This window comes from Capsicum annuum, chromosome 8 (genome assembly GCF_002878395.1).
Source record: "Capsicum annuum cultivar UCD-10X-F1 chromosome 8, UCD10Xv1.1, whole genome shotgun sequence".
Taxonomy (NCBI): domain Eukaryota; kingdom Viridiplantae; phylum Streptophyta; class Magnoliopsida; order Solanales; family Solanaceae; genus Capsicum; species Capsicum annuum.
This window is the reverse complement of record NC_061118.1, coordinates 55,739,768-55,754,239: the sequence shown is the minus strand read 5'-3', so window position 1 is coordinate 55,754,239 and position 14,472 is coordinate 55,739,768. Positions and strand designations below refer to the sequence as shown.

Sequence of the window (14,472 nt, the reverse complement as noted above, 5' to 3'; positions counted from 1 at the left end):
GAGTTGGAGTTGTGTTTGACCATGTCTTTTTTGAAATTTTGTTTTGACTTTTGAAAAAACTTTTTTAAATATGATTTTATGCCGTAACTTTTACAAACTATCAAAATCACCCAACTAAAATTTACCTACTAATGAAAAAAGAACACAATTAGCCACTATTATAAAAATAATTACATATACATGATCATATTTAATGAATTTCAATTATGACATATATAATATTTACATTAATAGCCGTTTTCTCATATTTGAAAATTTTAAATATGGATGTTATATTAACAGATCACTGTTTCTTATTTTTTACGTAATAAATATTATTTTTCAAACAAATTTATTTTTTTAAAAATTTATTTAATTTATTTCCTTCATTTTTCGTTCCTAAAAAATGATGAGTTGTTATTAAATTTTAGGGTGCCGCTAATTTATTTCTTTAATTTTCTTATACATGAAAGATTTTACTGTGTGAATAAATTATTTCTATGTAAAACATGCTTTGCATATTTATGGTATATTATATCATATACCATAAATATATAAATATGCTTAGTATGTTTCTTTATACTTTGTATTTTTATATATGTGTGTATATGGTATATACATGGTATAAACTTCATATATAACATACTTTGTATATTTATATTATAAATATGCTTAGTATGTTTCTTAATACTTTGTATATTTATATATGTGTGTATATGGTATATACATGGTATAAACTTTATATTAAACTTTGTGTGAAGTCAAAGTAAGTCATTCTTTTTGATACAGAGGGAGTTTCAATTATTAGACATATTTACTTCTCTGCTTCAATCGTGATATTTGGTTAACTCTTACGTATTAAAAATTAACCATATTTAATAAAAAAAGTAAAATAAACATTTATAACATGCCTGCTTCAACCGTAATTTAATTATATCATTCCTAATTAATTGTTATAAGTTATTGAAGTATTAAAAAATTAAGAATATTTAATAAAAAAGGTAAAATGGACATAAAATAATAAATGAAAAAATTACATAAACTAGCAACCTTAAGATATTAATTACAATTCATAGTAATAGTTTTTCAAAATAACAACTAATAACAAAGCTAACAATATTTTACCTTTTATTGGGAAAAGCGCGTGACTTTAACTCACCCTTTTGCCTTCTCCTTTTTTCACGCCATACACCAATTTCAGTTCCTTCCAACTCTCTTTTTTTATGTCAAATTCCCTTTTTTCCTCTCTGAATATTGATAAACTTTGCATCCAACTATTAAGGTAAGTTTTCTTTTCAATTAATGCATGTTATATTTTCCATATAAACTCTTTTATATTTTTCTTGTCGATTTTTTTTTCAATTTTTCGTTCTTCTTCTTCTTGGTTTGTTAGGGTTTGATTTTTTTTTTTGAGTTTGTGTTGAATTCTTTGGTTTTTCGATATAATGTCACAACATGCAAATCATTGTAGTTCAGTTAGGGGTAGTAAATCGATGGATTTAGTATCCGATGAACTTTCATCGTTTAGTCTTGGGTTAACTCAAGATGAAGATTTTAACTTGGGTTCTACTAATATTCAGCCCAAGGAAGGTGTTAGCAGTGAAGAAGCGAGATTGAAGCACCGTAACAATTCGGAAAATATTGTGAAAAAAATAAAACGAAAGGGTTTGAGAAAACCTTCATCCCCAAAACCTCCAAAAATTTAAAAATCGATGAAAAAGAGAAAGCCGAATGAAAAAAGGTGAATCTAGTAAAATTTCAAGTCCTGTTTCATCTGATTTTGAATCCGAAGAAGAGAAAGTGGAGGCGGTATGATTTTATTTGTAAAATTTTGTATTTTCCTGAAAACATGTTCATAGATGTATTTTATATATACAATTTATTAGGTGTGTATTTATTTTTCTGTTTCTTTAAGATTTGAAATTGTAGTATATATTGTGTTGTTAAGATATGAAATTGTAGCCTCTAATTGTATTTATTTTATATCTGTTATATCTAAAATTTATATTTTATGCAAAGATTGGTTATCGATAAAAATTGTATAATTTATGTATTTTGTATATACTGGATATGTATTTGTATTTAAGATATGTGTAAGATATTTATATTTGTCAATGATAAGGTTTGTATTTGATGTTCAGTTGCAATATATTCTGGTTACCTAAAATACTTGTTGTATTCATAAAGTACATATGTATATGTTTTATTGTTATTAGTTGTATTCTGTAAATACATAAGTGTCATTCCTCTGACATGTAAAGTATATAGATAAAGACATGTACTTTTTTCTTCTTGATAAACATGATTCTTGTCATTTTTATGTATAAATAAAATACATATGATAGTTTTTTATATATTTAATGTAGGGATAATCTGAAATACGTACTACAACAACAACTAATTAGTTTATACAAAAATTCAAAACGGATTCAAAAAAAAAATTAAGTCAAACACTAGTTAGCCTAAACTAAAATTCAAATTTAATGATTAAAAATTTCATCTCAAATTTAGATTAACAGAACAACAAGGGCAAAATTTGAAGTCGAAAACACAAAAAATAAATCTCATACACAAGTATTTTTCGACAACTGAAAAAATTAATATACGATATAATTTTTTTTCCAAACCTTCGACTGCTACACAAAACGTTTTTGAAGTTGAATCTGTATTTTTGATTTGCATTAAGAAGCTGATGATGAAAATCATTTTTGAATTTGAATTTGAAGATGTAATTTAACTGTTGTGGTAACAAAAGAGTTGTAAAAGGTTAAGAAATTTGTCAAATTAAATGTTCCTTAAATTAAGGAACCGTTTTTCCTTTATAAAACTGAAACAGATTGGAGTTAAATTAGGAACAAAATCTTTAATTGTATATGTATTTAACTAGCAATAGTTTAATCAAATACAATATACATATTGCTATTTTTTGTAATTTTGAAAGGGTTGCTATAAATTTTACAATTAAAGCTCTATAATTGCTATTTCTGAAATTACTCTTGATATTTTAAATTAACTTGACATCTTATATGAGAATTGCTTAAATTATGTTCACAAGTATTTTTTTTATATCACTTCTAGTTAGTTATTATGAGTTCTTTAAGATTTGTCTGCTTCGCTACTTCATAACAGTGTCACTTAAATTGGAATAGAATAAAATATTTTATAAATTACAATAATAAAAAACTTAAATTATTTTAAGAATATAATTGACTCTCAATGCCATAAAAGTTTAGATAAGAAAAGTAGTATAAATTACAATAGCTAACAGCTTAAATAGTAAATTACAATGCCAAAAAAAATATTATAATTATAATACTAATTTTTTTTTTGGTTGGTAATTATAATGCTAGTTGATAACTTAAAATATCTAAAAACATATTAAAATATAATTAATTATTTAAATTTTATTTATTTCACATAAATTGAAATTAAAATTAACATGTTGGGCCGCACGCGCTGTTGAATATATAGAAATCATAATAGTTATATGTTAAGAGAATGAATGAAAAAAAAATAAAAGTTGAAGGTTCAGCCTTTAGGTTGTGAGGATGGAAGGAAGAAAATTAGATTTGGTGCCAACAACAGGTGCCTTGGTGTCGGGAAAGAATTGTGTTCCAGGTATTTCAGTAACCTCTCCATTTTCAGTAACACCAATAGGGTAAGAAAGAAGGTGCCCAGGCAAGTCATGAATGAGGCTTTCACTTGAATATATATCCCAATATTTATCACCAATTTTGTTCACCTTTCGGATGCATTGTAGACTCTCTGGATGAAGGAAACTTGTGTCTAATACGCCCAAGTGCTCGTACCACAATGCCATTCGGAACCCGTGAACCTGACCCCTAGCTGGCTCCGTCGCACATAGATGAAATGGTTGGTAGGCTCCCATTGCTATTTCTGAGTCTCTTGCACCATCCATCGACCTTTGATTTATGTTAGCTGATCCAACAATAATGTATTCATCATCCACTGCCAAATAAAATACAGAAATAAATTGAGACCTTAATTTTGGAAATGTATAATCACACACATATTTATATATATATATGCAGTGTATTGAAATTGAACTTGCCTATCATCATTTTGGAATGTACATAAATCATGAAACGTCTGGCTTCTTGAGCTTTTCTATAGTCTGAATCGGGTTCAGGTGATTCAAAAGGCTCATATTCTCCTCTCTTCTTTGTTTCCCTATTGCCAAGGCAAAAAAAACCCAAGTAATCCTTAGGATTTGCAACAATTCGTTTGACTTTTAGAGCTTGAATTATATCAGTGTACATCATTTGCATGGTCCTCCTTTGCCAATCCAGTATTGCTTGTACAGATGCACTCTCCGGAAGGCCTTCTGGCCACATTGGAACCACAACATAAACTGTGAACCTTTCCCTTGCTTCAATTTTGCTAACTATCTTTAAAGACAACTCCTTTGGGATCACCTGTAGAGCATTAATGTCTTCATCCTTGATATCATTGGAGTACCACGAAAAGCAGCTGCCTAAGAAGTATTGGTTTTCGATGTAAATGAAATTCTTTGCTCGACGAATGGCATTAATATATGCATCTTGTATGCTTCGATCAATGATGTTTTCCTTTCCACTTATAAGACCAGACTTGGCTGCCTCCTCTGGAGCATTTGGGAAGCCATAAGCTGCTCCTCCATCGATTGATCGAAAAACTTGAACATTCCATGTGTCATGATCATCAGGATACATAACCGGTGAAGGTGGTATGATTATAGTATCAATATCCCTTAGGTTTATAAGCAAGTCCTTTCCACCTTGCTTCCTCCACCTCTGTTCAAAATTGAAGAGCACATCCCAAGCAGCTGGCCCTTCTATTCGACAATGGATATCGTGCCAAGGCCCTCTTGGTCCACCTTTTTGAATTGAGGTACCAGTGAAATTTGGTTGGTGAAAATCATCATGATGTGTTGTGTTCAAAGTCCTGAAAAGGGAATGAAATTGTGTATCATACCTGCCATCACAAAGATCAATCCCACCAATATAACTCACAATTCTCCTCCTTTCCCTGTCTCCATTAGGTAATTCTCCATCAACAACTACAATCTTTTGATGATGAGTAAACATTGTCCCAATCTCTATATTTTGAATAATGCTCCGTCCATCATCAGGATTTCGAGGACACAACACACAATTTACTTGAGTGCCTCGAAAAAAATTAGCAGTTTCTTTATCATGAGTTGCCATTAGCCCATCTTGTTGCAACACAGGAACCGATGTCCTATCATCCCAGATCAACATTAGAACTCTCACACCTTCATTAGCTTTTTTCTTAAGCAATTCGCCGAGTGACAAGTCTCCACCAGGCTTTGGTCTTCTCTTGTCCCTTATCAAAGTGATTTCGGTATAAACAGACCATCCAGTTATGTAAATCAAATGCTTTGCATTAGTGATGGCATCAAAAATGTCTTCCCAACATCGTTGTGGCTCATAAAACTTTCCACCAGAAAGAGGGATTTTCGGGATGAAGTTATCAGGAACATGAGCATCTTGGTAAAGAGTAACCCTGCATCCTTGTCTTTGACTAAAGAATGTGTAAGGAACTCCAGGAAACCTTGTGACCTTTATCCCTCTATTCCAATTATATTCCCTTGTGACATCAAAAAACCGCAACTTCACATGGATTTTAGAGTGTCCCTGCACGGGCTTTCGTTCTGTATCGAGGATTTCAAGCCATTCATCTACGACTTCTCCATCTAGCAGTTGTTGAACTGGAAAGTAAGCTCTTCCAACGACTTCTGCTCCAATTGTATTTTGAACTTTGACAGTGAATATGACATTGGAAGCCACATGGGCACAGTAAATGTGGAATGACTCATACCACCGTGGATTTTTGTGTTCATCCAGCATTCTGGTTCTGCCAACTCTGGCTTTTCCAAGATCAATGGTTGCATACATTATTGACGCTACCTTTTTGATGCCAATAGCTCCCTCAATGCCTTGCACCACCTACATGAAAATTAGTACATCAATATGGAAGTGTTAAAAAGTAAATAATTTTGTTACCACCCTGCAGGATGTTTGCAAGAGGGATAGTTTTAAGTATGTGGGGTCTATGATTCAGGGGAATGACGAGATTGATGAGGATGTCTCTAAACGTATTGGAGCAGGTTGGATGAAGTGGAGGCTCGCCTTGGGAGTGTAGTGTGATAAGAAGTTTCCCCTTAAGCTTAAAGGCAATTTCTACAGAGTGGCAGTCCGTCTGGCCATGCTGTACGGAGCTGAGTATTGGTCAGTCAAGAACCCTCACATTCAAAGATTGAAGGTGGTGGAAATGAGAATGTTGCGTTGGATGTGTGGACTTACTAGAGGGGATAGAGTTAGGAATGAGACTATTCGGGAGAAGGTGGGAGTGGCTTCGGTGGAGGACAAGATGCGAGAAGTAAGGTTGAGATGGTTTGGGCATGTGATGAGGAGGGGCACGGATGCCCCAGTTCGGAGGTGCGAGAGGCTAGCTTCGGATGGCTTCAGGAGGAGTAGAGATAGGCCGAAGAAATACTGGAGGGAGGTGATTAGACATGACATGGAGCAGCTATAGCTTACTGAGGACATGACTCTAGACAGGAAGGTGTGGAGGTCGCGGATTAGGGTAGAAGGTTAGTGTGAGTGTGTGTTGTAGCTAGGTGGTAGGAGAGCGGTTGAGTAGTCAGGTTAGTAATCCTAGGTCTGTGTCCTTGAGTAGGAGCCTCTAGCCTGGAGAGTTTGGGTGTGGTGGGTGTCTTTGGTCTGGGAGTGTATTGTTACTACTAGGTGGGTGTCCTCTTTCTTATGTCTTATTTCGAATTGCTAATATTTCGATTATTTTTGTATTTTTGTATTTTTTTGTTATTTATTTTGTATTTTATGTTTATTATTCTTATTTCGTCTATGCCATTCATCCGGTTTCATGTTTCATTACGGCCTTGGTGTGCTATTCTCTATCTTGAGCCAGGGGTCTATTGGAAACAGCCTTTCTACTTCTGCGGAGGTAGTGGTATGAACTACATACATCTTACCCTCCCCAGACCTCACTTTGTGGGAATACACTGGGACTGTTGTTGTTGTTGTTGTATTGTCTAGTAATATGTCAAACTGTACAACTGTTATTGTATGCTAAAGAATTGTGAAAAGGATATTGGAACTTTGATCATTATTCTAGACTGTACTCGACATTTCATATTATGTGGTCCTTTTCTACTGGATAAAGTTTAAGAAAGAAATGAAGATTTTTGAAATTTATGTTGTTAAACATATCATTTGTGTGGTATAAAATGTTTTTGAAGCTTGTGATTTAAAACACGTCATAACATATGTAACTTCATTTCCTTATAATGCCACCATTCGTCATGGTTTCACACATAAAGATTGCTGCACTTGAAGGTCCACATAGGATTTGACATAAACATCTCACACAATCTTCTCTTGTTTCTAACCTTTATATACATATGTGCTGCTTCCACATTCTGATGGATTGATAGTTTTTATCTTGTTTATATTTGTATTGTATACACATTCACCTTAGGTTAAGAGTTTTGTAGATAGAACAGTCATTTTATAGATATATTGGGTCTTACGTTCATCATTCATTTGCGTAAAAATACTGATGGCCATACAATTGTTCAATAGAATTTAACACGTTCCGATAGATAAGTTTACTCATATCACGTGACACTCGCAAAGCTTCTCTCCATTTTAACTATCCTATTTCAATCCTGTATTAAGTTTAGGGAAAATTGCCTAATCAGGATATTATATTTACCAAACATACTGAGCGCTCTGAAATTTTCCCTGTATCACTGGTACAATAGTTTCAGTAATTTGCTCTATATTAGTGAAACAACAATTACTTAGTATAAATAATACAAATGTTCACTTTATGTTTGTTGTTGTTTCACTGATACAAAGTGAATTCACTGATATAGAGCAAATTTAGAAACTGTTGTTACATTTTGTAATTATTCAAACTATCACTACATTTGATAATAAGGATCAAACTGTTTCTCTTTTTACTAACCCTCCCCTCCCCCCCTTCCCCCACGACACGAGAGATGGTTTTTTGCTAATCTATGTCTATGACCTCTGGGGATGTTGTCAAAGCCATCTGCAGCTTAAGGGTATATTACAATCTTCATTTCTAATCAAGGACTTTGGGCATACATCTTACTTTCTTGGCCTGGAAATCTTTCACAATGATGGTGGTTACTTTCGTCACCAACGTAAGTATACCAAAGAAATTTTGGACATGGCTCACCTAACTGATGTGACCATTGTTGACACACCCATGGAGCAGCATTATTCCAAGATTGATGGGGAATCTCTCTCGAACCTGACCCTTTAACGATGCCTTGTTGGAAGCTTGGTCTACTTAACTGTCAGTCAACCTGACATTTGCTCATGCTATTGATATACTTAATCGATTTGTGTCTGAGCCTCGTTACCTTCATCTTACAGTTGTTCTTCACCTTCTGTGCTATCTTCAAGGTCTACTATGACATGGGCCTTTATTACAGTCGTGACTCACCTACTCTGTTACGTGCCTTTTCGGATGTTGATGATGGCAGCTCCCTCCACACCTGTCATCCGACTACTAGGTATTATGTTTTTCTTGGCAACTCCTTGTAGTCTTGGAAGTCGAAGAAACAAGTGACCGTGCCTAAATCATCGACTAAAATAGAATATTGTGTCATGTCGACTACTTGCAGTGAGGTGGTTTGGTTGTGTGTGTTGTTGTATGATTTTGAAATTCACTTTTCTCTCCCACACCCATGTACTGTGATAATGAAAGTGCTGTCAAGATTGCCACCAATCCCCTTTTTTCATGACCGAACCAAACATATTGAGATTGATTATCTCTTTGTTTGAGAAAATTTGATGTCGGTCTTATTTCTCTTCCTCACATTGCCTTTAGAGATCAACTGGCAGATTTTTCACCAACTCTCAAATGAAAAAATGGCATGAGGTCTTTATTGGCAAACTGTTAGTTGACCACTATCAGTTTGAGGCGGTGTTAATCACTATCAATTAGAATTTATACCTTCCATTATATAAAATTATGGTTGATTGATTAGGAGATAGACTGCATGTTATTAGCATAGAATCTGTTTCAATTGTATATAGCATGAATAGTTTTACCATGTATAGTATCTACCATATTAAGCTTTCTTCATAACCTTATAAGATAATACTCTTTCATTTACTTTGTAACCTTATAAAGACCGGTGTTACCTCGGGATAGCCAAGGCTGCTTCATAACCAGGTAGCCAACATGCCCACTCCCCGTCGAGGAACCACTACAGTTAGAACACCCTCATAATGATCCTTGGATAAATCAACAACCATTCTCTAGTCTAACATCAATCTGCCCCCAATTAGCCTCGAGCCCAATGCCAGATCTCAAGCATGTTCGACTAAGTAGCCTTTTTCCGTGCTACGAGAGTAGATCATTTCACACTGAGGCGACGGGTCGACTTTTTTGGCCTATTAAAAAGCCAAAAGCTTAGAAGTCAAAAGATCCTAGAAGTCACCTCAAAAGCCTTTTTATCTTCATTTCTTAGAATTTCCATGTGAGAAATCTCTCAACCTTCTTACTGCTTGCATTTTTCTATTCTTTTGAGCAATGTTAACACTTGTATTTATTTTCTCCTTGGAGGTTTGGCCTAAAGGAAATTAATATGATTGACCTTAACCCACTTGTCTTTAACCCCTTTTTACAAATTTTAATGTTAATCAGAATGCCGATTTTGGGCTAAACAATGAGGCTGTCCAATGTGAACTCAGATTTAATCGCCCCCAATATTGGAGGTACCAAACATTGGGTGAAAAAAAAAATTCCCTTTCTTTCTCTTCAACCTACTCTTTCCATTTCCCAATTCCTAAATCCTAAGAGAAGAAGTCAGTGAATAATTCATCTGCAACGTTAACTCAAACCAAACAAGAAATAATGTGGCATTCCTATTTTGTGTTCTACACATACTTTCACTTGCTTTGTTATGTCTCCTATTTTTGGTAGATCCATTGTGGGTAAAATCATATATGGATCGGAGCTGAATATCTATAGTAAAAGGAAGCAACTCACAAAATAAATATAAAAATCTTGAAATGGGGAAAGTAGGGATTAAAATTTGCACCGTATTGAAAATGTCTCTTCCCAAAGTAGTATGAAGCCTATCAACCTCGAATATAGTAACATGAAGAGTACCATGTAGCAGAAAGTGTGCCATCCTTCCTTATTTCCCTGCAATCTACTTCTGGCAAATGTGAATCAAGGATCATAGCAGAGGCGGATGTAGCACATCGACGCCGAGTTCATCTGGATCCAGTAATTTTAATGCAGAGCAAGATTTACAAGTAAGAAAATCCACAAAAATTGTAACAGAATAGTAGACATGAACCCATGACTTGAGAGATATGATAGTGTTCAATGCTAAGAACCCTGAATGTTGAACTCATAAAATTTGAATTCTGAATGTGTTTTTGGATCCAGGGGACCCGAAGCTTTATTTGTAAAATCAGATGAAGTACAATGCGAAGAAGAAGATGATGATGATGATTTAGGCTTCATTAAAGTGATTAACGTAGTTTAAAAACTAGAGCTCACGAAGAAAATCTTCAGATAACAGTAAGTTCAGAGGAGATATCGATATAGTAGCCATGTATGTATGTGTATAGACGTTGACCTTCATCTTTCCTCTCTAACAGCAAGTGTGAACTAAAAACAACATTAGAAAACTTCTTTTTTTTAAAAAAAAAAAAAATAGTAGTAAAAGAACTCCAAATATAACCATGAATAAAGAAAAAGTAAGGTTCATGGTAATCGAAATTAATATAATTACTAAGGTAGTAATTATTAGTCTATTTATTACGCTGACTTGTTTGTTTGTCATGACTCATGATGTAATTACTGGTGTACTTTTTGTTTGCACAAATATAATTACACGGTTATATTAAATTTTTAAAATAAAAATTAATCCTAAAAAGTTATATTAGAAATATAAAAGTCTTTATAAATGACTAGTTTAACCGCACGTGTTTCGCATGTGTAACGTTTAATTATTAAAAATTAAATAATTTTATCTATTGTGGAGATTTTAATTAATCGTAAAAAGTTCAAATCACTTTTCAAAGATTCTCTCTATATATATATTAGGGGTTATTCTAAAAAATAGACCCAAATTAGAGTGACTTTTAAATTTTAGCCCCAAATAAAATAGCTTTGTTAAAATAGCTTTTACTTCTTAAGTCATATTTTTTGGACGAAAATACCCTCCTCTAAAATATTCGTTGTTCAATCTCTTTTGTAGTTTTTTTATTCCAAATTCCAGAATCAACCCATGCGATGGCTCTCTAAAGCCCGAGGCTAAGTTACCTAAACCGTTAAATCTCTTTCTTTCTCTCTTTCTTCCAAATTTCAGAATCGACTTTCAAACATTCGCAGAATCGATTTTTGCCGGAAGGGTTCTTCAGGTATGAAATTCATCATCAAAAGTCATTGTGGTAATTTTAGCTTATTGATGCATTGTGGTAATTTTATCTCGTTATATAATTAGCATATTGATTTGATTTTTGGGGAGGTGAACGTAAGCTGAACTTCGGATATGCTATTGTTGTAGTAACATATTTACCATTGAGGAATTCCGTCGAAAAGGTTGTGTGGAGTTTATTATTGTGGTTATAATTATGTTTGAGTTATTGTGGGGGTTGGTCTTGGAGGGAAAGGCCGCTAATATGGGAGTTGACGTTGATCGCAACATATTTTGGGAAGGCCAAACGTATAAGGTCAAGGTGGTACAAGAAATTAGTTCCAAGTATTGCAAACTAGTGGTATAATTAGCATTAGAAGATGATGAGAAATTTTATCAAACAGGTTGTGGGGACTTTGTTATTGTGGAACTTACCTTAAAACCTAGGATTGTAGAGTTTCTATCAATTCATAAAGTTAATATCATATACTCTAGATAATGACTATAAGTGAGCAGTTTCTAAGGCTGCAATCATTGAAAATGACAAATCAAATAGCTGACCTTTTAAACCTCTAAAGTCCAATGTGTTCAATTTTCTTGTTCAAGATGTGGTGTGAATGGTGTAGACATTAATAATCATTTTCCTAGTTTTCAACATGTGTATCTTATGAGGGTCCTCTAGTTAGTACAAATGAGTTTTGCAATTAGCTGTTAGATTACTCCACACCACATTTTAAAGACACTAGAAAATATCTGGCACTTTGCTAGATTGAATCCAAAAATAGCACACACACAGAGTATTGTTAATGTTGTTTCAACATTTTTATCCATTCAAGATTGTGTTTTTATGCTATTTTTGGTCCTAAATTACAGTCATATGTACAAGCAAAAAATCAGGCTGACTTATACTCTCCGAAGAATTAAGGTTTCATCGTTTGAATTTAGATAGCTTTAAGACTCCATACATCCAGCATTGTATTCTTGAGATATAAGTTGTGCGTGCATGAAACCTTAGGCTAAATTTTCTTTTACAAAATGTAAGTTTCCAACTTTTGATAATTGACTATATCTTCTATTGCAGGCTAATATCTGATGTTTCGAGTGATCTTACTATAGAAGTTGGATCAGCCAGTTTTGCTCTTCACAAGGTACAAAAATAAAGTGTGCAATCTTTATTCCTCTCGTATAATTTAATCTACCGCTTTTCATCATCATTGCAATGCTCAAGTCTATGGAAAAATAGAAGTTGTGCAAAGAAATGGCTAGTCTAAAGTACCTTGAAAAAGATTGATGTTTTAGCCGTTATAAGTAGGCTACCAATACCAATAAAATTGTGTTGAGGAGAAAAGAAAATTCAATAGCCATATGCAAAAATAGAACTACAGAACTTAAGTTATGTGTTTCGTGTTAAAATTAAGAAAAATGAAAGAAGAATATCTTGGATACATTTCTAATGTGATTGCTAATTTGTCATTATTTGCAGTTCCCTCTGGTTTTGCAAAGTGGAAGAATTAGAAAGCTGCTGCTAGAGGCGAAGGATACAAAGGTTTCAAGAATCAATCTTACTGGTCTTCCTGGCGGATCTGATGCATTTGAACTTGCTGCAAAGTTCTACTATGGAGTGAACGTTGAGATTACTATATCAAACGTGGCGTTACTCAGATATGCAACCAGGTTCATGGAAATGATAGAAGATATCTCCGAGAAAAACCTGGAAATTCGTACTGAGGTATTCCTTAAGGATGCGGTATTTCCAAACATATCCAACTCGATATCTGTTCTTCATCGCTGTGAAACATTACTTCCGATATCTGAAGAAGTCAATCTTGTTAGCCAGTTAATAAACGCAATTGCAAACAATGCTTGTAAAGAGCAGCTAACATCTGATTTGTCAAAGCTAGAGTATAATTTTTCACCCAAACCTATTCAGTGCGTTGATTCTGAGACACCATCAGACTGGTGGGGAAAATCACTCGCGGTGCTAAATCTGAATTTCTTTCAGAGAGTTTTGTCGGCAGTAAAAACAAAAGGTCTTAAACAAGACATTATCAACAGAATTTTGATAAATTATGCCCAGAATTCTCTTAAGGGCTTGTTCATCATGGACCCTCAGTTGGTTAAAAGAAGTTTCTTGGACTTGAATTTGCAGAAAAGACAAAGGATCATCGTCGAAACAATAGCAAGCTTACTACCAACATAATCCAGGAAAAACGCAGTGCCAATGGCATATCTGCAATAGCAACATCAGCATCGACTTCCTGCAAGTCTGATCTAGAGAGGCGCATTAGTATGTAGCTTGATCAGGCAATTCTTGAAGATATTCTCATACCTACAAATCGACATGGAAACAATCACAACCTTCTCTATGATATAGATTCTATCTTGAGGATCTTTTCCCTTTTCTTGAAATTGAAAAATTTTGCTCAAGAGGCAAAAGTTTATTCTTTAATTGCACTGATTAGATTATTAACATATATAAAACTCTTGCCTCATGGGCAAGACTTTAGAAAATTGTTGAAATTGAAAACTTTTACCTAAGAGGCAACCATTTATTCTTTAATTGCACTGATTAGATTATTAACATATATGTGACTCTTGCCTCATGGGCAACACTTAATTTAGAAAATTATTGAAATTGAAAACCTTTGCCCAAGAGGTAAAAGTTTTTTCTTTAATTGCACTGATTAGATTATTAACATATATGCAACTCTTGCCTCATGGGCAAAACGTAGTTAAGAAAAATATTAAAATTGAAAAATTTTGCCCAAGAGACAAAAGTTTATGCTTTAATTGCACTGATTAGATTAGTAACATATATGCAACTCTTGCCTCATGGGCAAGATTTAATTTAGAAAATTATTGAAATTGAAAACTTTTGCCCAAGAGGCAACATTTTATTCATAAATTGCATTGATCAGATTATTAACATATATGCAACTCTTGCCTCATGAGCAAGACTTAATTTAGAAAATTATTGAAATTAAAATTTTTTGCCCAAGAGACAAAAGTTTATTCTTTAATTGTACTGATTAGAT

The 14,472-nt window shown here is 33.6% G+C and overlaps 2 protein-coding genes across 2 annotated transcripts; one reads left to right on the top strand and one right to left on the bottom strand.

Moving 5' to 3' along the window:
- Nucleotides 1–3,361: 3,361 nt before the first annotated feature.
- Nucleotides 3,362–10,786, bottom strand: LOC107852341 (phospholipase D alpha 1). Its single transcript, XM_016697402.2, has 3 exons — nucleotides 10,106–10,786; nucleotides 4,052–5,948; nucleotides 3,362–3,948 (listed from the first exon to the last, which is right to left on the bottom strand). Exons 1-3 carry the CDS (start codon nucleotides 10,196–10,198, stop codon nucleotides 3,515–3,517), a joined length of 2,424 nt encoding a protein of 807 aa, XP_016552888.1. The 5' UTR covers nucleotides 10,199–10,786; the 3' UTR covers nucleotides 3,362–3,514.
- A 916-nt stretch (nucleotides 10,787–11,702) lies between these two features.
- On the top strand, nucleotides 11,703–13,766 carry LOC107852331 (BTB/POZ domain-containing protein At1g03010-like). The gene is made up of 3 exons (XM_047395427.1): nucleotides 11,703–11,782; nucleotides 12,453–12,585; nucleotides 12,921–13,766. The coding sequence occupies exons 1-3, from the start codon at nucleotides 11,703–11,705 to the stop codon at nucleotides 13,635–13,637; spliced, it is 930 nt and encodes a 309-aa protein (XP_047251383.1). The 3' UTR covers nucleotides 13,638–13,766.
- The last annotated feature ends 706 nt before the right edge of the window (nucleotides 13,767–14,472 follow it).